Here is a 27,697-nt window from a genome sequence, read left to right on the forward strand (position 1 = left end):
CCTGGAGTTCAGCTTGCCATGATGTGCTTCACAAAAGCTGGAACAAACAGAAAAAAAAAGAATCATTTGCTTAAAAACTTCCAGGGAAGATCACCACCTCCCGAGGAAGCCTGTTCCACTGAGGAACCGCTCTAACTGTTAGAAAATTCTTCCTCATGTCTAGACGGAAACTCTTTGGATTCAATTTCAACCCGCTGGTTCTGGTCCGACCTTCTGGGGAAACAGAAAACAACTCGGCACCCTCCTCTATATGACAGCCCTTCAAGTACTTGAAGATGGTGATCATGTCCCCTCTCAACATTCCTCAGCGAGCTTCCATGGTGGAGGGGGGATTCAGCCCTGGGTCTCCTATATCCTAGTCCAGTATTCACCACTACACCACACTGCCACTCCAGTACTTCGAATGCAAAAGCCACAGCCTGCTTTTGCTCCCTTCCCTGCTGAGCGTGTGAGACAGAGCCCGAGATTTCCAATTCACAGTCCAGCTCTGCCAGCACCACTGCCCCCGCCCCCCCCGATTGCCCAGGCGTCAATGCCACAGTTGCCCTTAACCCAAGCCCCACAGCCTTCTGTTTCCAGATCCTGACCTTCATAGTTGATGCAGCCATTCGAATCCTCTTGGCCAGCCATGAGCTTGTCAACCTCCTCTTCGGTCAGCCTCTCCCCTGGAACGTGAAAACAAAGAATGTGGAAATACATATTTCCCCATTTTCTTTTTACTGGTCTGACTGACTGTTTTTTAATAAATTTGAAACATATTTCCCCATAAATCTGCATATTTCAGACATCTTATTTTGTATGTATGTGCCATTGAGTCACAACCGTCTTATGGCTTTCCAGGCTAGTGAGAGAAACAGGTGGTTTGCCATTGTCTTCCTCTGCAGAGCCTTTCTTGGTGGTCTCCCATCCAAGTCATATGGTGACCCCAGCAAGGGGCTTTCAAGGCAAGCAAGAAGCAGAGGTGGTCTACCATTGACTTCCTCAGCAGAGCCTTCCTTGGTGGTCTTCCATGTAGGACATAAGGTGACCCCAGCAAAGGGCTTTCAAGGCAAGTGAGTAGCAGAAATGGACTGCCACTGGATTCATCTGCAGAGCCTTCCTTGGTGGTCTCCCATCCAAGTACTAATCAGGGATGACCCTGCTTAGCTTCCAAGATCTGATGAGATCGGGCTAGCTGGGGCCATCCAGGTCAGGGCAGCACATCACACACAGCTACAAAAATAGTCTTGGCAAAGACTCCCTCTTTTTGAGACAAACAACCTTCTGGTCCCCCAAGCTTGCAAAAACAGGCTTTGTGGGTAATGTGTGCTCAATAGGGTTAACCAGACCCTTCCCCATAATCAGATCAGGAAATAACCCAGTAGCCAGATTTATTTTGGGCATGTTCTGATGAACTTCAGAAGAGAGTGGACAGGGAGAAGTTTTTCTCCCTCTCCCTTAATACTAGAACACGGGGTCATTGCTAAAGCTGGAGGGTGAGAGATTCAAAACAGATAGAAGGAAGTATTTCTTCACACAACGCATAGTTAAATTGTGGAGCTCCCTTCCCTAGGATGTGGTGATGGCCGCCAACCTGGATGGCTTTAAGGTGGGAGTGGGCATGTTCATGGAGGAGAGGGCTATCCATAGCTACTAGTCAAAATGGATACTAGTCATGATGCATACCTATTCTCTCCAGGATCAGAGGAGCATGCCTATTATTTTGGGTGCGGTGGAACACAGGCAGGATGGTGCTGCTGCACTCGTCTTCCTTGAGGGCTTCCTGGAGGCACCTGGTTGGCCACTGTGTGAACAGACTGCTGGACTTGATGGGCCTTGGTCTGATCCAGCAGGGCCTTTCTTATGTTCTTATGTTCAAGAGTTTAAACCAGATCTTAAATTGGGTCTGTGATGAGGCCTTTAGGCATTGTTTAGTAGGGATAATGTCATTCTAAAGGAAAGATATTTGGGGCACTTTCTGGTATTGTAAATGGTAGCCAAACCCAATTCAATGAAAAAGAAGGAGGGTTGTTTTTTATAACCCGCTTTTCTCTACATTTAAGACATCTCAAAGTGGCTTATAATCGCCTTCCCTTCCTCTCCCCACAACAGACACCTTGGGAGATAGGTAGGGCTGAGAGAGTTCAGAGAGAACAGTGACTGGCCCAGGGTCACCAGCCGGCTTCATGTGGAGTAATGGGGAATCGAACCCAGTTCTCCAGATTAGCGTCCACAGCTCATGTAGAGAAGTGGGGAATTGAACCTGTTTCTCCAGATCAGAGTCTGCCGCTCATGAATACATGAACAAATGAAGCTGCCTTACACAATATCTGACCCTCGGTCCATCGAAGTCAGTATTGTCTACTTAGACCGACAGCGGGTTTCCAGGGTCTCAGGCAGAGGTCTTTCACATCACCTACTTGCCTTACAAGTAGCCCCTTTAACTGGAGATGCTGGGAATTGAACCTGGGACCTTCTGCACACCAAGCAGATGCTCTACCACTGAGCCACAGCTCTTAACCACTATGCCACACTGGCTCTAAGGGGTCAGTGAACAGGTATCCACGACCACGATGTTTGATTGGAACCAGTCGGGTTGCCAACCTCCTGGCAGAGCCTGGAGATCTGAAACTTTAGCTGATCTCCAGAGGACAGAAATCAGTTCTCCTAGAAGAAATTGCAGCTTTGGAGATTCTATGAGATTATACCCCACTGAGGATCACTCCCCTCCTCAAACTCTGCCCTCCCCAGTTCCACCCCCAAATCTCCTGGAATTTCCCAACCTGGAGTTGGCAGTCCTAGAAACCAGTGTGGTAGCATTCTGGACCACAACTAGGGAGACTAAGAATAAAGTCCCTGCTTAGACCTGAGGTTAACTTGGTCTTCTTTACCTAATCTCTCTCTTCCCCCCTTTCCTCCTATCCTACCTCACAAGGTTGTCGCAAGGATAAAAACATGATAGCTAGACTTCAAGGCCTGGTAACTGACTTCTTGCCTCCTTCATTTGAAACTGCCACAACTAGGGATAAAATCTTCAGCAGAGAGAGCCAGAATATAGAGTCATGTGTGAGTCTTTGCCTTTCTCCATAAACTGCAGGTGTTTAGTCTGTCAGTCGGCAAGTACATTTATATAAATGAGCTTCATTTGCAGAACTTGCTATTTTGGGTACATAATGCACATTGGGCAAAGATTTTATCTCCGCTTTCCTTCAAAGAGCTCAAATTCGCATTCACAGCACCACCCCCTATACTTTTCTCATAACAACCATGCGAGCCAGGTTATTTCAGGCTGAAAGTTAACATACTGGCTGCAGGTAAGCTTCATGACAAAATGGGGATTTGAACCCAGGTCTCCCTAGTCAGGAAGGGCTGTGGCTCAGTGCTAAAGCATCCCCTTAGCATGCCAAAGGTTCTAGGTTCAATCCTCGGCCTCTCCAGTTAAGGATCAGGTAGCAGGTGACATGAAAGATCTCAACCTAAAATCCTAAGGAGCTGCTGCCAGCCTGAGTAGACAATACTGACACTGATTGACCAAGGATCTGATGCTGTCTACAACAGCATGTGTATTGGGGAGGGGCTGTGGCTCAGGGGGAAAGCCTCTGCTTGGCATGCAGAAGGTCCCAGGTTCAATCCCCGGCACCTCCAATTCAAAGGACCAGGCAGTAGGTGATGGGAAAGACCTGTGCTTGAGACCCTGGAGAGCCACTGCCAGTCAGAGTAGACAATACTGACCTTGAAAGACCGAGGGTCTGGTTCAGTATAAAGCTGCTTCATATGAAGGGCTGTGGCTTAGTGGTAGAGCCTCTGCTATGCAGAAGGTCCCCGGTTCAATCCTAGGTATCTCTAGTTAAATGGGATCAGGCAGTAGGTGATGTGAAAAACCTCTGCCTGAGATGGTGAACAACAGCTGCTGCCTGAGACAACTGGAGAGCTGCTGCCAGTCTGAGTAGACCATACTGACATTGATGGACCGAGGGTCTGATTCTGACTAAGGCAGCTTTGTGTGTTCATGTGTAGTCTAAGTCTGACAGTACTCATTGTCCTACATTGAATTTTCAACAAACGCAGCCCTTCCCTTTCTAAGATGGGTAATACAGAATAGAAGGAAGTCACTGTTATCTACCCACTCCTATTGTCATAGGTTGTTTATGCAGGGGAGTTTTACCTGAGGTTCATTGCTCGCTGGACCCACACCTTTCTGGAATCTCTGCACCAGCAGTCTCCAGGCTCAAATCAAGTCCCTGCCCCTTGAAACGCTGCTTTGTAATTGGCTTACTTTGTAGAGCTTACTGTGAGCGAAACCAAGCTTGCATGTCCCGTGCTTTGCCTTATGCACGGGGATTTCACCTGGGCTGAGCTCAGCGGAGAGGGAAGAATTGGGTTAAGAGAGGAACGGGATTTGTGAGGGCTGGCAGTGAGGTCATCTCTAATGGACAAAAAACTCATGCAGAGTTCCAAGGAACAACCGAGACAGACCGGGGGCAAACATGAGTGAAAGTACCCATGCATAAACGACCAGACCAAAGAGTCTAAACAGCCATTTCCCACCGGCATTTCACTGGAAACACGGGAAGAAAGCGCCCAAGCAAAGCCTGCTCAACATGTGTCGATATACTTCTACCGCGCGGCTTACCGAGAGTCGCCAAAACGTGGCGGAGTTCGGCCCCCATGACAGTGCCGTTCCCTTCCTTGTCGAAAACTCGCAGGCCTTCCACGAAATCCTCGAAGGTCCCGGTGTCTTTGGTCTTAGCCATGTGTTGCAGCATAGGCAGGAAGGTGTCAAAGTCGATCATTTTGCTGTTCATCTCTGCTCGCCCCACACGCAGCAAATGAGAAGAAGCACGACAGGTGATCTGCCTAAAGCATTCATTTTTTCATTCATTCATTCATTCGAGTTTATATTCCAGGGATCTCGGAGCGAGTCCCAGCTCCCCTATCAGCTGTTTTTGTCCTCGGAGCAACAGCCCCGAGAGGTAGATTACATGAGGCAATGGGACTGGCCCAAGATCACACAGAGAGCTTTCAGGCAGGGGATGGATTTGAACTCGGGTCTCCCGGAGCCTAGTCCGACACTTTGACGTTACACCACTCTGACTCTCCACTTTGCATGCAAGTTAGCAGGTTACCAGGCAGGGGGTCAGAAATAGCTTATCCTCTACAGCTATTTCTTCCCCCTGCATTCTTGACGGAAGGATGTTAGCCTCCTCAGACAGCCCAGAACTGGAAACCACAACACACCCCATCCCTATAATGCTGGAACAGCTGGTTTCATTTTGGTGCCTGGTTGGAATTTTCTGGGTCTCAGGGTTGCCAACCTCCAGGAGGGGCCTGGAGACCTCCCAGAATTACAACTGATCTCCAGACAGAGATCAGTTCCCCTGGAGGAAACAGCAGCTTTGGAGGGTGGACTCTATGGCATTATATCCTGCTGAGGTCCCTCCCTTCCCCGGGTTCCACCCCCAATTTTGCAGGAATTTCCAACCTTGAGTTGGCAACCCTAAATTGTGCCTGACAATACATCACAGTACCAAATGAAATTTCCCAGCTGAATTGCCCAAGGGGCAGGTTATGTAGTACTTGACTGTTCATGCATGCCTAGGGTTACCAGGTCCCTCTTTGCCCCTGGTGGGAGGTTTTTGGGGTGGAGCCTGAGGAGGGTGAGGTTTGGGGAGGGGAGGGACTTCAATGCCATAGAGTCTAATTGCCAAAGCAGCCATTTTCTCCAGGTGAACCAATCTGTATGGGCTGGAGATCAGTTGTAATAGCAGGAGATCTCCAGCAACTACCTGGAGGTTGGCAACCCTATGCGTGTCTGCTCACACACATGTGCAGTAGATAAAGCTACCCTCTGCTGAGAGAATTAAATCCTATTGTCCTGAAGGAAGAGGTTGGAGCCCAAAGACCAGGGTGGCCAGCTTCAGGTTGTGCAATACCTGGAGATTTTTGGGGTGTGGATCCTGGGAAGGGTGAGGTTTGGGGAGGGAAGGGACCTCAGTGGGGTACAATGCCATAGATTCTACCCTCCAAAGCAGCCATTTTCTCAAGGGGAGCTGATATTTGTAGTCTGGAGATCGGTTGTAATTCCAAGAGATCGCCAGGCCCACTGGAAGCTGGCAACCCCTACCAAAGACTGACAATGCTACTGCACACTTTTAGAAATGTATTCTCCTATCCCTCCCCCCCCCAAAAAAAAGTCTCTCAAAGAAGAAAAATAAATCTACAAATGGCAATCAGTATTTATCCAGGAGAGGCACCAGGAAATTAGGGATGATTGAATGCTGCACGTTTCATTTTTAAATATTTACTAGATCATCTGTTTCACTTAGCCGTTTTCACAGCTGTTTTTATCAATCTGATTGTATTGTGTTCATACACTGTGTGCTTTTTATAGGCCTTTTATGTGGCTTTCTACATCAGTCAAAATCTGCTTCATGGGTTTGTTATCAGGAAGGATCTCACCTTCTGGTTTCGGCCGGCCAAGAACCTTCAGAACTTCTGCCTGGGTTGGGTTCTGCCCACAAGCCCTCAAGACGTCGCCGCACTGCGCATAGGTGATTTTCATCTCGTTCTTCGGAGTTCTGTCAAAGATCTGGAAAACCTCCTTAAAATCTGGAGAGGGGAGGGTGAAGAAGACCATGCAGAAAATACTTAGATATATGATCTCATCAGTGTATACCAGTTATTCTCAAACAGTTTCTAGTGGGTAAAAGGTAAAGGTAAAGGTCCCCTGTGCAAGCACCGGGTCATTCCTGACCCATGGGGTGATGTCACATCCTGACATTTCCAAGGCAGACTTTGTTTGCGGGGTGGTTTTCCAGTGCCTTCCCCAGTCATCTTCCCTTTACCCCCAGCAAGCTGGGTACTCATTTCACCGACCTCGGAAGGATGGAAGGCTGAGTCAACCTTGAGCCGGCTACCTGAAACCAACTTCCGTTGGGATCGAACTCAGGTTGTGAGCAGAGCTTTTGACTGCAGTACTGCAGCTTAACACTCTGCACCACGGGGCTCCTAGTGGGACTCACTTCTAAAGTTATTCTAGATTTTGGGATCCATTCTCAGAGTAACGGTATCTTGCCTTCCCCATTTCCAACATAGAAAAAAAGTATCTCACACAAGTCAACACCTCTACATTCAGAGGCAGTCAACCTCTGAATCCCAGTGCCAGGAGGCAACATCAGGGGAACACATTGGCCTCTATGGCCTGTTGCTGGACTTCCAGAGGGACTGGCTGGCCACTGTGTGAGAAAGGATGCTGGACTAGATGGACCCTCCTTGGTCTGATCCAGCAGGGCTCTTCTGAGGTTCTTATCAGGGGATGGCCTCGTCCTCTATGCCCTGTTGCTGGACTTCCAGAGGAACTGGTTGGCCACTGTGTGAGACAGGAAGCTGGACTAGATGGACCCTCACTGGTCTGATCCAGCAGGGCTCTTCTTGTTGACATTTAAGACTGTTGACATTTAAGACTGCTGACACTTCTGAGGTTCTTATCAGGGGACGGCCTCCTCCTCTATGCCCTGTTGCTGGACTTCCAGAGGAACTGGTTGGCCACTGTGAGACAGGAAGCTGGACTAGATGGACCCTCACTGGTCTGATCCAGCAGGGCTCTTCTGGTGTTCTTATCAGGGGAAGGCCTCGTCCTCTAGGCCCTGTTGTTGGACCTCCAGAGGAACTAGTTGGCCCCTTTGTGGGACTTGATGTTGGACCAGATAAACCACTGGTCTCATCAAGCAGGGCTCTTCTTCTGTTCTCAGAACTGGGTTATATTTTGCGTTTCAATTTTAATACTACTAAATATATTGCAACGTTGCTATATATTCATAGACACAATGATCACCCCTCCTCTGGAGACATCTACGCATCCCAGCTTAGGCTGAGGGATGGCGGATGCCATGGTAATGGCAGCAATGCAGCAGGCTTCACAAGGAGGTCCAGATGTCCTCCTACAAGATGTCCAGGCCGGATGGGATGCTGTGGTTGCAGTGGTATTCATAGCACTTCAGCCTTCCTGGTGGGGTCATTCCTCAGGAGGTTATATCCCAATGTGCACCGATGAGCACAGCTGAGTTTTGGGCTCCAATATTGAGACTGCAACCTACACAGCGCATGTCTCCATGACCAGCCCACAAAAGTAAGTTGTGAACCAAAGTCTGAGAGCCACTGGTGTATATCATAGTTCCTGTTTAGCTGTTGCGGATTCCACAACCAATCATTTTGCTTTTGTGTGTTTATACTTGAAATATCAGACTGTGCAGATATTCCTCCCTTCCATTTACAGAGTGTGATGCAGACTTCAACTTCCTCAAGGCTGGAAAATCCCCAACGGCAGTGTCATAGACACGACTGGTGTAAATCAACTGTTACTCAACATTTTAGACGTTTCCTTATTTTATTAGCGGGCTTTGGTTGTTTCCCTCACTTTCTCCTCCGTCCCTTTCCGTTGATTATTCCTTCCTGTTTGATTATTGCTAGGGTGCCTCTTTGATTTTTAGAATCTATAAGGTTTTAAATGTTATAATATGCATTTTAAATTAACTGTTTATTCCTGTTGGTAGCTGCTAGGGTTGCCAACCTCCAGGTAGTAGGTGGAGATCTCCTGCTATTGCAACTAATCTCCACCTGGAGAAAATGGCCGGTTTGGCAATTGGATTCTATGGCATTGAAGTCCCTCCCCTCCCCAAACCCTCCCCTCCTCAGGCTCTGCCCCAAAAATCTCCAGGTATTTCCCAACCTGGAGCTGGCAACCCTAGTAGGCGCCCCTGAACCTAACTGTAGTCAGGGCAGGATATAAATTTAACCAAATGAATGAATGAATGAATGAATGAATGAATGAATGAATGAATGAATGAATGAATGAATGAATGAATGGAGCAGGAGTCCCTGACTTTTTAAAGCTTACAAGCACCTCTGGAATTCTGACACTGCATGGTGGATCCAGCCAAAAACGGGTGCCCCAAAATGGCTGGCAGAAGAGGTGGAGCCAGCCATACAACGGCTGTTGCTGTGCACCTTCGGTCACACAGTTGACGATCCTTGTGCTCTGCCCAGCGGCTACCAAAGCAACATTTTAAAAATCTGCATAGTCAATCAAATCTCCAGTGGCCTGAAGAGGAGAAGACTGAGAGGGGACATGATAACCATCTTCAAGTACTTGAAGGGCTGTCATAGAGAGGAGAGTGCCCCAAAAGGTCGGACCAGAACCAACGGGTTGAAATTAAATCAAAAGAATTTCCATCTAGACATTAGGAAGAATTTTCTACAGTCAGAGCGGTTCCTTAGTGGAACAGGCTTCCTCAGGAGGTGGTGAGCTTTCCTTCCCTGGAGGTTTCTAAGCAGAGCCTAGATGGCCATCTGTCATCAATGTTGATTCTGTGACCTTAGGCAGATCATAAGAGGGAGGGCATCTTGGCCATCTTCTGGGCATGGAGTAGGGGGTCACCGGGGCTTGTGTGGGGGGGAGGTTGTTGTGAATTTCCTGCATTGTGGAGGGGGTTGGACTAGATGACCCTGGCGGTCCCTTCCAACTCTATGATTCTATGATTCAGAAGCCTTGCTGAGCAAAAGCCCCACACAGCTCTGCCCATTTTATTAAAAACACTTGGCGGGCACCAGGAAAGGTATCCGTGGGCACTATGGAGCCCAAGGACGCCATATTGGAGACCCCCGGTTTAGTAACATAAGCAAAATGGAGAAACACACCGATCCCTGGCCCAAGGAGTTCACCACTGAATATGTTGACAATGAGGGAGATGGAACAACACAGGGAAGGGAGGAAGAACATAAGAAGGGAAGGGAAACATAAGAAGGAGGGATGCCAGTTAATACAATCACTCGTGTTTATAAAAAACACCAAACACAAACCCTTTGTTTATTTTTGAACAAAAAACAAATTGTGCTCAACCAGCCGCTAATCCGTCAGTTTTGTTTTGGCGTTTCAAGTTTGATGAACTCTGCTGTTGGTCCTGTTATCAGATCCGCTTGCATTCCGTCTTCTCGGGGCTTCCTGGAAGAGGTCGCACGGAACGGCCGGGATCCGGTCAAAGAGTTTGCCGTGCCGTCTCTGTAACCCGCGGACAGCCGGGAATTGCCAGAAAACCCATGTCCCGGTTGACCCTTGGAGAGTTTGTCCTGTCGTCTCTATAACCCATCAACAACTAGGAATTACTAGAAAGCCCATGTCCCGGTTGACCCTTGGAAGTATTCCAGATCAGTATATTAAAAAAAAAAATTGCATTCAGTCCCGATTCAATTGCTTTGAACCGCTGTGTGGTTCATGTCACAGTTTGACTTGTTTATTTGTATAGTCGAATACTTCACTATTGTCCGGTCGGCGGCAAATTATCTTGAGTAGAGGTTCCAGAAGAATGTTAATGATAATAATAATAATAAAAAACAGTCTCCAGCAGTTCCCTGAGGCCACAAAGATGATCATTAAGATAATTGCCAAAGGCCTTCCCCAAAGAACTGCTGCCAACGGCCAAATTAAAATCCAGACTCTTCTTCCGCCCACCGTCACTGGGCTGGGTAATCTCTATTTGCGGGGTGGATCCAAAACATAAGAACTTAAGAAAAGCCCTGCTGGATCAGACCAAGGTTCATCAAGTCCAGCAGTCTGTTCACACAGTGGCCAACCGGGAAGCTCCCTAAATAATCTGAGCATCTGCCCAATTAAATAAGCTTACTGAAATTGAATAAACCTTAAAAAAAGCAGACTTGAAGGATTTTGTCTAACAACCTTCTCACTGGAGCATCTACAAACATGGAGTATTTCAGACCTAGACATGCCTGCCTGTTATCTAGTAGAGCGTATTCTTCTAACAACCCTCACCTAAATGGGCTAGGTTAGCCTAATCTCTTCAGATCTAGGAAGTTTAGCAGGGTCAGCCGTGGTCAGTACTAGGATGGGAGGCCACCAAAGAAGTCCAGGGTTGCTCTTCAGAGATAATCAATGGCAAACCACCTCTGTGTATCTTTTGCTTGACCTGGATGGGCCAGGCTAGCCCGATCTTGTCAGATCATGGAAGCTAAGCAGGGTCAGCTCTGGTCAGTACTTGGATGGGAGACCACCAAAGAAATTCAGAGTTGCTCTGCAGAGGCAAGCAATGGCAAACCACCTTTGTGTGTCTTTTGCTTGGCCTGGATGGGCCAGGCTAGCCCAATCTTGTAAGAGCTTGGAAGCTTTGCAGGGTCAATTGTGGTCAGTACTAGGATGGGAGGCCACCAAGAAAGTCCAGGGTTGCTCTGCAGAGGCGAGCAATGGCAAACCACCTCTGTGTTTCTTTTGCTTGACTTGGATGGGCCAGGCTAGCCTGATCTTGTCAGAGTCTGGAAGCTTAGCAGGGTCAGTTGTGGTCAGTACTAGGATGGGAGGCCACCAAAGAAGTCCAGGGTTGCTATGCAGAGGTGAGCAATGGCATACCACCTCTGTATGTCTTTAGCTTGGCATGGATGGACTAGGCTAGCCTGATCTTGTCATCTTGTGGAAGCTAGCCAGCATGGTGTAGTGGTTAAGAGCAGTGGTTTGGAGTGGTGATTCTTCCGTAAGTGGTAGAGAACGTTGGCATATAAAAACCAACTCTTCTTCTTCTTCTTCTTCTTCCTTCTCCTCCTCTTCCTTCTCCTCCTCCTCCTCCTCCTCCTCTCAGGGTCAGCCCTGGTCAGTACTAGGAAGAGAGACCACCAAGGAAGTCCAGGGCTGCTACTCGAAGGCAGGCAATGGCCAACCACCTCTGTTTGTCTCTTGCCTTAAAATCCCTATGGGGTCGCCATGAGTCAGCTGCAACTTGATGGCATTTGACACACACTGTTTCTTCTAACAAACAGCACATGTTTAAGATGTCACAGTAATTGCCCAAAGATGATTTCCAGCACAAATAATGTGATTCAGGTGCTGAAGACGCTTAGTCTTAATTATGTCTCATTCTAATCATTTTCCCTTCCTCGGGGCGGGGGAATCACACATTAAGCTGCTTTATAGGGAGTCTCTTGGTATCTTGACATTAGTCTTGCCTCTGGTGTGGTGTACTGGTTTACCTCAGTGACATCACCAAACAGCCATACGTGATTGGCATCAGGATGTCACCCCATTTGCGGTGTGGTCCCTGATTAGCTGGGATCATCCCTATGATGGAAGAAGAAGAAGAAGAAGTAGAAGAGTTGGTTTTTATATGCCGACTTTCTCTACCTTTTAAGGAGAATCAAACTTACAATCTCCTTCCCTTCCTCTCCCCAAAACTGTCATCTTTGAGGTAGGTGGGGCTGAGAGGGTTCAGAGAGAACTGTGACTAGCCCAACAAGAAGAGCCAGCATGATGTAGTGGTTAAGAGCGGTGGTTTGGAGTGGTGGACTCTGATCTGGAGAACCGGGTTTGATTTCCCACTCCTCCACATGAGCAGCGGAAGCTAATCTGGTGAACTGGATTTGTTTCCCCACTCCTATACACAAAGCCAGCTGGGTGACCTTGGGCTAGTCACACTCTCTCAGCCCCACCTACCTCCCAGGGTGTCTGTTGTGGGGAGGGGAAGGGAAGGTGACTGTAAGCTGGTTTGAGTCTCCCTTAAGTGGTAGAGAAAGTCAGCATATAAAAACCAACTCTTCTTCTTCTTCAAGGTCACCCAACAGGCTGCATGTGGAGGAGTGGGGAAACCAACCCGGTTGTCCAGATTCGAGTCCGTCACTCATGTGGAAGGGTGGGGAATCAAACCTGGTTCTCCATATTAGAGTCTCCCCTCTTAACCACTACACCACACTGGCTCTCCAGAGGGGTAAAAAGAAGTTGTTGAAGCAGCAGGGTTGAGAAACAACGGCTCCAAACAGTTTCAAAAATTGGAAATAGTCACAGAACCAAAGTATTTGGGGGAAACATTTCTCCTCCACTGAATCTTTGATCACCACATGAAAGCGGGATATTATCGGGGGCAGTGGTGCTTCCCTAACCTAAGTTTCCCCTTTTACTTTCCCTCCATTGTCTGTAAAGCGTCCCATGAACTCGAGGGCTGTTATTTTGCAACTGGGAACGTGACGACCAGGACGGAGACCAGCTTCCAGGACAGCAGCTGAACAAACAGGGGGTGGCTTTGGCTTTCTTCTGGCCTATCATTATCGAAAGACCTTGTCAGCAGGATCTACATTGCCGTTGGGTTTTTGGATGGCAGCTGTCAGAACGGGGCCCAGCTTCGCTCTTCCGCCGCAGACAGTGGGCTGATGTTGTGGTGAGCGGCTTGGAAGCAGGAGGCTTAGAAAAGAGCTCTGCCAGTCCACTCCGAAGGCAATTTGCCTGCATCCAATTCCACGGAGGCCCAGATCGGGGACTCTGTCTTAAATAGGGTTTAATGTCAAGATACCAAGACTAATGTCAAGATACCAAGAGACTCATTCCATAGGGTTGCCAGGTCCCTCGTTGCCACTAGCAAAAGGTTTTTGGGGAGAAGCCTGAGGAGGGTGGGGTTTGGGGAGGGACTTCAATGCCATAGAGTCCAATGGCATTGGACTCATTTTCTCCAGGGGAACTGATCTCTATTGGCTGGAGATCAGTTGTAATATAAGGAGACCTCCAACTAGTACCTTAGGGTCGCCAGGTCCCTCGTTGCTACTGGCAGGAGGTTTCTGGGGAGGGGCCTGAGGAGGGCGGGGTTTGGGGAGGAGAGGGACTTCAATGTCATAGAGTCCAATGGCCAAAGCGGCCATTTTCTCCAGGGGAACTGATCTCTGTCGGCTGGAGGTCAGTTGTAATAGCAGGAGATCTCCAGCTACTACCTGGAAGTTTAAACAAAATAAACAGCACGCGGCTCACAATTCTTATGTAGAAACACTTTGAAATTTTTACTATAGTGAACTAAGGAGATGAAATATAGTTATTACATGCAAAAAACTTATAAGGTGCTGTACAATAAACTCACATCAAAACACACACACAGACAAAAACCCCTATTATGTCTCCATATATACAAGGATGAAAGAATTCAAATAGTAGCCTCAAAAGGGCCGGTTTTGAGCTAGTAAGCAAAGTCTTTGACCAATAGCCCAAAGTACATCCAATAACGCTCAAAGTGTAAGTAATTGGCGTAACTTGCGTGAGTAACGTATCATTTCATTTAAAAAGGTAGAGGTCCCCTGTGCAAGCACTGGGTCATTCCTGACCCATGGGGTGACGTCACATCCCGACGTTTTCTAGGCAGACTTTGTTTACGGGGCGGTTTGCCAGTGCCTTCCCCAGTCATCTCCTACTCCAATAGCGTAAGTGTGACTTGCGCAAATGACGTATCTTCAATTTTTATATCGCTGGATTCAATGTTTAGCATAGATCACAACTGCTTCGAAGTAGGAGTTATTCATAAAGCGTTTAGGTTTTTGTTTGTAACTACCTGGAAGTTGGCAACCTTATCATTCCATAATCTTCATCAGTGCCATAATGTAGGCTACCAAGCAGTGAAGAACACTATCAAACTAACTCGTGTTGGGAAACCCCTGAGAAAACTGATCCCTCTGGAGGACTTTCTTTGCATCCCACAGCTTTTCTTGGATTTTGCATACAAAATTCGAGCTTGACATTTCACTTGAGACAATATTCAGGGTAACTCTAGCACAGGGTCTCATTAGGATTGCCCACTCCAGGATGGAAAATTCCAGGAGATCAGTTGTAATAGCAGGAGATCTCCAGCCACCACCTGGAGGTTGGCAATCCTACGCTTAAAAAGGTAAAGGTCCCCTGTGCAAGCACCGGGTCATTCCTCACCCATGGGGTGACGTCACCTCCCGACGTTTCCTAGGCAGACTTTGTTTACAGGGGGTTTGCCATGGCCTTCCCCAGTTGTCTACACTTTACCCCCAGCAAGCTGGGTACTCATTTCACCGACCTCGGAAGGATGGAAGGCTGAGTCAACCTTGAGCTGGCTACCTGAAACCGACTTCCGTCGGGATCGAACTCAGGTCGTGAGCAGAGCTTGGACTGCAGTACTGCGGCTGACCACTCTGCGCCACGGGGCTCATAATCCTACGCTAGAGGGAGCAAAACCCATGCAGAACATAACACACAGCCAGCAGCTGCCAGATGCCCTTCCCCAGCAGCCGGGCCCTCTACCGGTCATCAGAGCTTGTTAAAGCACAGTCCCCCTCTCGTGTGTTCAGTTTTTGGATTGCAGATTACAAAAGTGTGAGACATGAGAGGGACAAACCAACTATTCTTCTGCCATGCGTTAATGGCCACCCCCCCACCCCTGAAGAAACAGGAACTAACAAGTGAGGAAAGTCAGAATGCGGAAAAGCCCCCGTTTGCAAACGATTGCTAAAGTGCGTTGAAAGTGGATAGAAAGTGCATTATTTGGAGTGTGTGAAAGCGCAGAAACACATCCTGTAGTTTGGCTCTCGGACCCCTAGCTTCAACAACACTATAGGTTCAGGCGCACTATAGGTTCATATCTCATGGCCAGGACTTTAGCTGTGTCGGATCAAATACTCTGAAGGAGTGTGAGCAGGGAAAAGGTGCATGGGGTTACTGCAGCTCAGAGCTATGGTAACTCCCTCTTGAGCGGCCTTCCAGTCTGCCGCCTTTAGTTCAGGCTCCCCCTTCTAGGAGGATCTGAGTGCTGGATTTTGTCACCATTTTGTAGAAATGTCAAGCGCTGCTCTTAAGAAGAAGAAGGTTGGTTTTTATAGGCTGTCTTTCTCTACCTTTTAAGGAGAATCAAACCAGTTTACAACTCCCTTCCTCTCCCCACAACAGACACCCTATGAGGTAGCTGAGGCTGGGAGAGCTCAAAGAGAGCTGTGACTAGCCCAAGGTCACCCAGCAGGCTGCATGTGGAGTAGCGGGGAATCAAACCCAGTTCTCCAGATTAGAGTCCACCACTCATATGGAGGAGTGGGGAATCTGATTCTCCAGATTAGAAGTCCCTCCCCTCCCCAAACCCTGCCCTCCTCAGATTCCACCCCCAAAATCTCCAGGTATTTCCCAACCTGGAGCTGGCAACCCTAACTCGTAACCACTGCTCTTAACCACTACACAACACTTAGCACAATTTAAGAAGGATGTAGACAAGCTGGAACGTGTCCAGAGGAGAGCAACAAAGATGGTGAGGGGTCTGGAGACCAAGTCAGATGAGGAAAGGTTGAAGGAGCTGGGTGAAGGAGCCAGCAGAGGCGAAGACTGAGAGGGGATATGATAACCAGCTTCAAGTAATTGAAGGGCTGCCATATAGAGAAGGGTGCCAAGTTGTTTTCTGTTGCCCCAGAAGGTTGGACCAGAACCAATGGGTTAAAATTAAATCAAAAGAGTTTCCATCTAGACAGTAGGAAGAATTTTCTAACAGTGGTTCCTCAGTGGAACAGGCTTCCTTGGGAGATGGTGAGTGCTCCTTCCCTGGAGGCTTTTAAGCAGAGGCTAGATGGCCATCTGTCAGCAATGCTGATTCTATGACCATAGGCAGATAGTGAGAGGGAGGGCATCTTGGCCATCTTCTGGACATGGTGTGGGTCGCTGAGGGTGTGTGGGGGGGAGGTAGTTGTGAATTCCCTGCATTGTTCAGGAGGTTGGACTAGATTACCCTGGTGGTCCCTTCCAACTCTATGATTCTATGAGCACTGGAGAACTCCGAGGGGCACACTTCCCAAACAGGCAAGGACACTTGTGCCAAACAGGAGGTTGTTTGGGACATTCACTCTGCAACACATGATGGGCCTGGGAATTCATTGCTCCCACAAGTAGAAAAATTGATCCTGGTATCTGCCTTTGTGGGGTGGGCAGGAGGGGCACACGCTGAAGAGCGGACTCTTCCCCAGAGGAATTCTGCCTCTGCAGTAGATTAGCTCCCGATTTGACGACAGGAGAAAGAAACATTTTCCGAGCCAAATGTTTTTAATGTAAGGAAAGGCCATATGGGAAAGCCCTGCCTTATTATTTGGGCTGTTAAATGTGGGCGAGGGCAGCGGTGCAGAACGGGGGGAATGCTGGCAGCACATCCACGTGGCAAATATGCCCTGTGTGTGCCAGTGTGGCTCTGAAAACAGTTGCTCCTTGGGGTTGCCAGTCAAATTTGAAAACTACTTGCCTTGGGAGGAGCCTGTAGCATGAGCCCCATCAGCTCGTTCCCTCTGTTATTTTCTGTGCACTCATGTCTCCCTTCCCATTTATCGTACTTTGCTCTTTCTCCATTGCCACACCTTTGTCTGCATCTCCGTTCGATGGATGGATGGATGGATTAGAATAATAGAATCATAGTGTTGGAAGGGGCCATACAGGCCATCTAGTCTAACCCCCTGCTTAATGCAGGATCAGCCTAGAGCATCCCTGACAAGTGCTTGTCCAGCCGCTGCTTACAGACTGCCAGTGAGGGGGGAGCTCACCACCTCCCTAGGTAGCCGATTCCACTGTCGAACAACTCTTACTGTAAGAACTTTTTCCTAATAACCAGCCAGTTCCTTTCCGCTCACAATTTAAACCCATTATTGCAAGTCCTGTCCTCTGGTGCCAACAGGAACAGCTCCCTGCCCTCCTCTAAGTGACAGCCCTTCAAATACTTCAAGAGAGCAATCCTGTCCCCTCTCAGCCTCCACTTCTCCAGACTGAACATCCCCAACTCCCTCAGCCTTTCTTCATAGGACGTTGGTCTCCAGGCCCCTGATCCTCCTCGTCGCTCTCCTCTGATTGATTGATTTGATCGGTATCCTACTTTTCCTCTAAAGTGGGGGTGTTGAACTCAATGGTTACAAGGGTCAGATATGTTATAAATGTCACTCGGTTGGTCCGGGCCATGCCTCGCCAGCCCAGACCGAGAGTGTGTGTGTGTGGGGGGTGGCTGCCTCAGCTGGCTAGCGGGCTGGATAAGAGCTCTCAAGGGGCCGGATCTGGCCCGCGGGCCATATGTTTGACACCCCTGCTCTGAGGAGCTCAGGGCAACATACATGTCCCCTCCTGTTTTTATCCTCCCAACAGCCCTGTGACGTAGGATGGGCTAGGCTGAGAGGGAGAATGTGACTGCTTACCCTGTGAGTTTCATGTCAGAATAGACCCAAGAAGACTTCTCTGGGGGACCGCTGGTGTGGTGGGGCACCTCTACCTCCTTCAAACCCATCTCCAAAACTTGGGGAGGGGCCATGGCTCAGTGGGAGAGCCTCTGCTTGGCATGCAGAAGGTCCCAGGTTTGATCCCCGGCATTTCCAGTTAAAGGGACCAGGCAGTAGGTGATGGGAAGACCTCTTCCTGAGATCCTGGAGAGCAGCTGCCAGTCTGAGTAGGCAATACAGACCTTGATGGACCATGGGTCTGATTCATTATAAGTCCTCTTCATGTGAGTGGCTGGGCTCAGTGGTAGAGCATCTGCTTGGCATACAGAAGGTCCCAGGTTCAATCCCCAGCATTTCCAGTTAAAAGGACCAGGCAGGAGGTGATTCGAAAGACCTCGGCCTGAGACCCTGGAGAGACGTTCCCTGCCTGACCTTGAGGGATCAAAAATCTGATTCAGTATAAGGCAGCTTCACGTGTCCAAGTCAGTTCCCTTTGTCTTCCTTATTGGTTCTCTGCCGCTTTAAATGGCATCAGTCTTGGAGCTGTAAAAAGAGTGTGATGCAATCTCTAGGCCCCTTCTGACAGGCTAATAGCCTTCCGCCTGAATATAGCATGTCTATACACTGAGCAATGTGATAGATATTCATCCATTGCGACTAATTCCCGATAGACAAAGCGATAGCGAAATGGGATTCATACCGGGTTCCCATCTCAGGGATTCTCCAGTCTGATCACTACTCGTGATCTTCGTCACCGTTCCCCTCACTGTTGGGCGTTTCCAACTCTACTCTGATCCACTGTTCAGGTAGATGCTCTTCACTTGGAGCGGACCTACATTCATCTCGCCTGAGCTTTCCACCTGGAGTGCGAACTTTTGGGGGGGACCTTGTGTTCAGTTTTTGTGCCTTATGTGACTGTTCGTGTTTTGCACATCCTATTGGCTTGAGATTTATTGCCTTTCTGGTTCTGATTATATGTCCAGTTAGCCATCAGTGCTGTCTTTGTTTATTTTGCCATTCTGGAAGTTGGCAACCCTAGCACACTTCAATTTCCCCATCGTCTTCTCCCTCCTGACTTCCATTTGCCTTTTCTGTCACCACTTCTTTTGAACACAAGCAATTCAGCAGTAGAGTTGCCATCTCTGGGCTGGGAAATACCTGGAGATTTGGGGGCTGAGGGCTGGGGAGAGAGGGGTTTGGGGAGGTATATAATGCCATAGATTCCACCCTCGAAAGCAGCAGTTTTCTCCATGGGAACTGATCTCTGTGGTCTGTGATAATTCCAGGGGATCTCCAGACCCCACCTGGAGGCCTGCAGCCCTGTTCAGCAGGGATTCGCCTTGAGCCTGCACCACGCTTGGCATTGCTCTGAGCATTCAATACATGGGGATCAATCACAGTTCAACATCAACATGGGAAATGAATGAAACCCCAACATTCCTTACCTTGAAGTTGCTCGTTGTTGAATTCAAGCTGGAAAAGAATTTAAAAACAACAACGGTGAGTTAACTTTTGAGAAGACACTGCCCGGGGGTTGTGATTCAAGCCATGCAAAACTGACAGGCCATCTGTTTATTCAACTGTATTAAAAAAAATTATCTCTCAGCATTCTCACACCAGTGCTAGTTTTCTGCCCCAAAGCATTTCTTCTCTGCTGTAATCTAGCTGATTACAAGGTGCATTGTACCTCTGCGTCCTGAGTTCCTTCTTAGCAACACCTAATGTGGTATAGTCGTTAGAGTGTCGGACTAGGATCTGGGAGAACCAGGTTCGAATCCCCACTCTGCCACAGATGCTCACTGGGTTACCTTGGGCCCAGTCACACGCTCTCAGCCTAGCCCACCTCACAGGGTTGTTGTGAGGATAAAACGGAGGAGAGGAGAACAATGTCAGCCAATCTCCAGGTACTAGCTGGAGATCTCCTGGGATCAAACTGATATCCAGCTGATAGAGATCAGTTCACCTGGAGAAAATAGCAGCTTTGGCAAACTGAGTCTATAGCATTGAAGTCCCTGCCCTGCCCTCCCCTCCCTCCCAAAACCCTGCCCTCCTCAGGCTCCACCCCAAAAACCTCCCGCCGGTGTCAAAGAGGGACCTGGCAACCCTAAGTGAATCCACAATTTAATGACTTGTTGAGAAACACCCCTCCCACCTTCTGACTGGGATATAGATCTCAGCCATAAATGGCATCATGTTCCTTTCCGCTGGAACTAATATACCACCAGGGTTGCCAGCTCTGGGTTGGGAAATACCTGGAGATTTCGGGGGTGTAGCCTGAGGAGGGCGGGGTTTGGGATGGGGAGGGACTTCAATGCCATAGAGTCCAATGGCTGAAGTGGCCATTTTCTCCAGGGGAACTGATTTCTATTGCCTGGTGATCAGCAGGAGATCTCCAGCCACCACTTGGAAACTGGCAACCCTATATGCCACACAAAGCAAACAGAACAGCTATCCCAGAAGGACCATTTTCACCAAGCATCATTTGGATGGGTGGGGGTTTTTTGGGTTGCCAGTAGGGTTTCCAGGTCCCTCTTCACCACCGGCAGGAGGTTTTTGGGGTGGAGCCTGAGGAGGGCAGAGTTCAGGGAGTGGAGGGACTTCAATGCCATAGAGTCCAATTGCCAAAGCGGCCATTTTCTCCAGTTGAACTGATCTCTATTGGCTGGAGATCAGTTGTAATAGCAGGAGATCTCCAGCTAGTACCTGGAAGTTGGCAACCCTAGTGGGGGGGGGTCTAATGAGGACCAGCTCAAGCATGTGGTTGCGCGCTCTCGTCCTTTTGAGTCCTAACCCAATTTGACAGGGAGGCTTTGGCCTGTAAGAGGATCGCCTCCCTCCTCTGATTGAGAACATGCCCCCATCCTGTTCCACAGCCTGGGGGAATCGTTCTCTGAATCCCCAGCGAAGGAGAGCGACAGCCGTTTGGGAGGAATGAGATGGGTTTCTGGCAAGCGCTGCCACCAGAAATGTAAAACATTTTGACCGAAGGGGCTGATCCCCTGCTAATGGACTTCAGAAACATGACCCTGGATTCTCGAACTGCAGCCTCAAAAATCTGGCTGCCTCGTCTCCTTTTCCCCAGGGCTGCCAACCAATTAGGAAAAAATAAAACCAAGCTGGCCAAGGCTTTTTTTCCTTTTGGGCCGGCTGCCCAAAAAGAAAGGGACAGGCTGGAACACCCCCCCTTCCTCTCGGCTGTTTTGCTTTTAAAACCAAGGAAAAGAGACCGCTGAGTTAGGGTTGCCAGCTCCAGGTTGGGAAATACCTGGAGATTTGGGAGGTAGAGACTGAAGAGGGCAGGATTTGGAGAGGGGAGGGGACTTCAATGCCATAGAGTCCACAAAGCTACAATTTTTCCAGAGGAACTGAGCTCCACCCCAACTTGAAGCTGGCAAGTGGCCACCCTACCTACGTATGTATCTCACAAAGTTCTTGTTTTTAGGATAAGGTGAAAGAGGAGAGAAGGGTGTGATAATCCCCTTTGCCGCCCCATTGGGGAGAAAATGTGGGTACAAATACATTAATAAATAAAACACACACGTTACAGTCTCTCACACAAGGCACTGAAGATGCTCACGCAAATGCCTTTAACTGCTTGAGTGAGGAATAAAATACGGCGCTTCTCCTTGTGATGCCACATTTCATGTTTCTTATCCCTGCTCTTTCAATCCCTGTTTCAAATTATCTGGTGTTACTCAAACCTGTGATGTTTTGAATCATCTTTAGTAGTTTAAGTAGCTCCTTATTTTGGATTTATCATAATGTATGCAATTTAAAAAAACAACTATGATGCTTCTTCACAGATTGCATTGATTTACCCTTTGTAATCTGCCTTAAATCTTAGTGAGAAAGGGGGACCATAAAATGAATGAATATTCTTTATGGTCCTTTTTTAAAACCCTGACCATTTTACCATGGGTTCCTGGTGGGCTGCAAATATCTGACTGTGGATTTTGAGAGAGAAAAACAGGCCAGAGATGGGTCATGTTTGGACCCCAGATACTCTGTTTTAGCTGTTCTGCCCATGGCTGATAACCCCTACTGCCTAATGAGGGTATTCAGGGATGTTGAGATCCATAGGATGAATGGGCTATTTCAGTGTGCTTGGGTCCACCGAATTATCACTGGAGGATCCTCTCGTTGAGTATGCAATTTGAGAAAACAGAGAAAGAGAGAATGTAAGTTTATATGGAGCGAATAATGTAATACCAATCACCCAGATCCAGCAAGGGATGAAATTAAATATCGGAATGGAAGCATGCCCAGACATAATCAGACCTCAAGGACTTCTTCTTTTCCCTTTCCCAGGGAATCCTCTATGCTTTAGCCAAACTGAAATTTGCTGCCAAATAAATTCTAAATTCTGCATTGCAAAAGGCTCAATTCTGCAGCTTGTCTTGATGATGTAACATTAGGACATTCGCAGGATAGCCCAGGATAGCCTGATCTTGTCAGACCTCAGGAATTAAGTGGGTCAGCTGGTATATTACTACTACTACTACTACTACTACTACTACTAAGAGTCAGCTTGGTGTAATGGCTGGGAGCGGTGGACTCTAATCTGGAGAACCAGGTTTGATTCCCCGCTCCTCCACATGAAGCCTGGTGGGTGACCTTGGGCTAGACACAGTTCTCCCCGAACTCTCTCAGCCCCACCTCCCTCACAAGGTGTCTTTGGTGGGGAGGGGAAGGGAATGAGATTGTAAGCAGCTTTGAGACTCCTTAAAAAGTAGCGGGAAGTGGGGTATAAAAACCAAGTCTTCTTCTTCTACTACCACCACTACTACTATTACTACTGCTACAATGTGTGTGATGTTGTAAAATAGAGTAGTAGTCAATAGACAGGCAGGCAGGCAGACAGACAGACAGACAGATGTTCCTGCCTAGACCTGGCTGGTCCAGGCTAGCCTGATCTCGGAAACTAAGCAGGGTCGGACCTGGTTAGTACTTGGATGGGAGACCACCAAGGAAGTCCAGGGTTGCTACACAGAGGAAGGAAATGGCAATCTCCTTCTGCTCATCTCTTGCCCTGACCTGGATGGCCCAGGCTCGCCCCATCTTGTCAGATTTTGGAAGCTAAGCAGGGTTGGCCCTGGTTAGTACTTGGATGGGAAACCGCTGAGGAAGCCTGGGGGGTCGCTGTGCTGAGGCGTGCAGTGGCAAACCACATTTGTTCATCTCTTGCTTTGAAAACCCTAGACTTGAAGGTGGTTTCCACCACCACGCATTCTTTCCTGCAGGTCTGCAACCATCTTTGCTGGCCTGGTTTTGTGACTAACAGGGGAAAATACAGCAAGTGAAGGTTTTCCGGGCATGGAGTTGAGACCATGGGAAAAGCTTCGCCCATTCGACTGTCCAAGGGAAGAAGAGCAGAGCCAGTGGAAGAAAATACACAGTACCCCAACCTTCTGGGACATCCACAAATAAAGGGTTCTATTTCGGACAGTGACAAAGGCAGAGAAAAATCAACAGGAGCCAGGCAAACAGAAGAGGAGATGGACAGTTGTTCTGCTATTAAAAGCCTGCCTTTTCTTACCCCCCGCTGTATCCTCGGGCAAAGAACAGACTGTCCATCTGGAGGTATACTCCATGAAAGATATAAATGCAAAGAAAAATGAGCAAGCGAGAAGACCCCTCGATGTCCATGTTATGGTCACTGTTTGGGAGTATGGAGTTGTTTTCTGTTGCCCCAGAAGGACAGACCAGAACCAACGGGTTGAAATTAAATCAAAAGAGTTTCCGTCTAGACATTAGGAAGAACTTTCTAACAGTTAAGAGAGGTTCCTCAGCTGAACAGGATTCCTCAGGAGGTGGAATGCTCTCCTTCCCTGGAGGTTTTTTAAAGCAGAGGCCAGATGGCCATCTGTCAGCAATGCTGATTCTATGACCTTAGGCAGATGATGAGAGGGAGGGCACCTTGGCCATCTTCTGGGCATAGAGAAGGGGTCACTGGGGGTGTGGGGAGGGAGGTAGTTGTGAATTTCCTGCATTGTGCAGGGGGTTGGACTAGATGACCCTGGTGGCATCTTCCAACTCTATGATTCTATGACCAGCTTTATTAGCAGGATACATGGTAAAAACCTTACATCACCTACATGGAGAAGAGGAGGGTGAGGGGGGACAAGATTGCTCGCTTTAAATATTTGAAGGGCTGTCACTTAGAAGAGGGCAGGGTTAGGGTTACGGTTAAGGCAGCAGAGGATAGGACACCAGTAATGGGTTTAAATAGTGGGAGGAAAGGTACCGGCTGGGTAGAAGAGGGGGGAATGACAGTAAAAGTTGTTCAACAGTGAAATCAGCTACCTAGGGAGGTGGTGAGCTGCTCCCCCTCACTGGCAGTCTTTAAGCAGAGGCTGGACAAGCACTTGTCAGGGATGCTCTAGGCTGGTCCTGCACTGAGCAGGGGGTTGGACTAGATGGCCTGCATGGCCCCTTCCAACTCTATGATTCTATGAATACACAAAACAGATGGAAGATGGACCACTGCCCTCCCCACAAACTCCAGTAATGAAAAACAGCAGAATTTCCCACCAACCCCCATCTTTTCTGGCAGGTTGGCCTAGGAGAAGAAACAGAGATCACACCAGTGGCTATGCCCTTTCTTTCTTTTCTGTTCCTCTGATGTGCTGTTGTGAAGATTACACCTGCCGGCTCTAGCCTGTCCTAGAAGGTTAGCTCTCTCAGCGGGGGCACAGAACAAATAGGGCCGTTGACCGAATCAGGGTTATTTTTAATCGTACGCATGGTGCGCATTGCAGTGAATGTCCAAAATGTGTGAATGTTGTTTATCCCAAGTTGTCAGCATTATAAAGCTGAGAAGCACACCTGTGGATGTTGGCCAAAATGATGCGGCTGACAGCATGGACTTTCAGATGTGTGTCTGCAAAGTGGGGGGGAATAAAGATGCTCTGTGTGTGCATGAACCAAAAAGATTGAGCTAGCATGAAGCAACAAAATAGAAGTTTCTTTATTGTGTGCACAAATCCATTAAAAAAGATTAAAAACCAAAGCCCCATAGCAGTGTTAAAACCACTGTATGTAAAAATACTGCTTAGTAAACTGCTTGACCAGATGCATTTCGGCCCAAGCAAGCTTGATCTTGTCAGATCTCGGAAGCTAAGCAGGGTCAGCCCTCGTTGGTTCTTGGATGAGAGACCACCAAGCTAGTCCAGGGTTGCTACGCAGAGGCAGGCAATGGCAAATCAACATCTCTTGTCCAGACCTGGATGGCCCAGGCTAGCCGGATCTCGTCAGATCTTGGAAGCTAAGCAGGGTCGGCCCTGGTTGGTACTTGGATGAGAGACCACTGAGGAAGTCCAGGGTTGCTATGCAGGGGCAAGCAATGGCAAACCACCTCTTAACATCTCTTATCCTGACCTGGATGGCCCAGGCTAGCCTTATCTTGTCAGATCTCAGAAGCTAAGCAGGTTCGGTCTTGGTTGGTACATGCATGGATGGGAGACCACCAAGGAAGTCCAGGGTTGCTATGCAGAAGCAGGCAATGGCAACCACCCCTGTTCATCTCTGCCCTAACCCGGAGGGCCCAGGCTAGCCTGATATCATCAGATCTCAGACGGCCCTGGTTAGTACTTGGATGGCAGACCACCAAGGAAGTCTGGGGTTGCTCCACAGAAGCAGGTGATCATGGCAAACAGGAGCAGGCTATGGCAAACCACCTCTGCTCGTCTCTTTTCTTGAAAACCCTATGAGGTCGCCAGAAGTGGTCTGTGACTAAATGGCACTTTCCAGCCACCCACACTGCCTCAAAAGCTTTCAAGCTATGAAGCGATATAAAATAAAAAAAAATAAATGTTCCTCGAGGCATTTCAACCAATGGGGTAGGCAAATGTCAGAGCCCTTGGGTTCGTTTTTGTGTCTGTTAGATAAGGTTGCAACATTTCAACAATTAGCCAGTTACAGGAGTCTTGTGCTCAATTGAAGGGTGGCTCTGATTATTTGGATAGCAGACAAATATATAAGTAAACATAAAAACCAGTTGATGGGGGAGGAAAGTGACTGACATCTCTACCTCAAAGGGGCAGGAATGACCCTCCAGTGGTGACTCTGCCTGTGAGTTGCATATTCATTATCAAAAATTATTTCCCCCTTCAGAATGAATGTCCATGCTTATGAGCAATTGAATTCATGCAGATTTAATTATGAACTCCAACAATTTATTGACAAATATTCCATTAAACAACTGGCTCCCCCTTCCCATCCCTCAAATTTATTCCAGTATCCTTACTGGAATCCCTGAAAAAGACATTCACACATGTGGAGAGGAAAACGGATGAAGAAAATCCATGGCCGTTGCTCTAAATTCACCGCCGAGTTTGCTTTAGACACATCGAGCGGCAGTTCTTGATGTCCGGTTCAAGCAAGCCAGTGCAAGATCAATCGCAAAGGGCTACACACTCGGGTATTTTGCTTGGGTACAAAATCCAACAAAAGAATCCACCGCTGTGTAACTTCATCGTTCTCACTTGGCATGCCCCTGCTTTCCCATGTTAAGAGGCACTCCCCACTTACCCATAAATTTGTCCAGGTAGAATTTCACCATATGCCCAACAGAGAACTTCTGCTTCCCATTGGCACAACCCCACTTTCATGTATGTAAATGCTGTCAAATTGCAACCAACTTACGGTGACCTCGGCAAGGGGCTAAAATGATCAAAAAAAGGGGGGTCTACCCAGAACAGACCAGGTTGGGGGGGGGGAGAGAAGAAACCTTTATATATGGAATGATCACAGTCAGTTAAAAACAGCTAAAATTATACTCCAAAAAATTAATCAAATTATAAATATTAAAAACTGTGCATCAAAATACATATAGGTACCTTCCCCTAGTGTAAAAAAACAAACCCTCTTTTTTAAGTACAGTTGTACCTATACACATGGGGATGTCACAGACCTACAAGCATCTTTCTTGTGACCAGATACAATTAAAAATATAATAAAATACATGGTTTGGTTTACATGTATTTTATGTTATTTACATTTGTATCTTTTTTTTTTAAGGAGAGGTATATATGTAACAAAAGACTGATGTATTTTGATGTAGTTTTTAATATTTATAATTTGATTAAAATTTTTGAAATGTTATTTTAGCTTTCTAAGTCGACAGTGATAATTCCATATATAAGGTTTTCTCTCTCTTTTTTTTCAACATTTTTGTTTACCCAGCAAGGGGCTTTCAAGGCAAGTGAGAAGCAGAGATGGTTTGCCATTGCCTTCCTCTGTATAGCCTTCCTTGGTGGTCTCCCATCCAAGTCTTATGGCATTCACAGCAAGGGGCTTTCAAGGCAAGCAAGAAGGGGAGGTGTTTTGCCATTGCCTTCTTCTGCAGAGTTTTCCTTGGTGGTCTCCCATCCAAGAGGCTTTTAAGGCAAGCAAGAAGCAGAGGTGTTTTGCCATTGCCTCCCTCTGCAGAGCCTTCCTTGGCGGTCTCCCACCCAAGTACGGACCCTGCTTAGCTTCCAAGATTAGATGAGATAGGGCTATAGCATGCCCCCTTCTCTCCCCGATCCCTCCTTTAGGATGCCCCCCGAAAATACACTTACCTTGATGTTAGCCGGGTTAAATTCAACTTCCTTGCGGGGCTCCGGTTCTGGTGGGGGAGCCGCCTTGGGGGCCGCCTTTGGCTCTTCTTTCTTGGGTTCTGCCTTCTTGGGTTCTGGCTTCTTGGGTGGCATCTTGATAGGTTGCGGCGAAGGAGATGGCA

At 48.0% G+C, this 27,697-nt stretch overlaps 1 protein-coding gene across 1 annotated transcript; it reads right to left on the reverse strand.

The window, feature by feature from the left end:
• Positions 1–27,697, reverse strand: MYL3 (myosin light chain 3). Its single transcript, XM_056857517.1, has 6 exons — positions 27,537–27,697; positions 19,422–19,449; positions 6,439–6,588; positions 4,613–4,786; positions 588–665; positions 1–37 (listed from the first exon to the last, which is right to left on the reverse strand). Exons 1-6 carry the CDS (start codon positions 27,666–27,668, stop codon positions 9–11), a joined length of 591 nt encoding a protein of 196 aa, XP_056713495.1. The 5' UTR covers positions 27,669–27,697; the 3' UTR covers positions 1–8.

The sequence above is a fragment of the Euleptes europaea genome, chromosome 11, assembly GCF_029931775.1.
Source record: "Euleptes europaea isolate rEulEur1 chromosome 11, rEulEur1.hap1, whole genome shotgun sequence".
NCBI lineage: Eukaryota > Metazoa > Chordata > Lepidosauria > Squamata > Sphaerodactylidae > Euleptes > Euleptes europaea.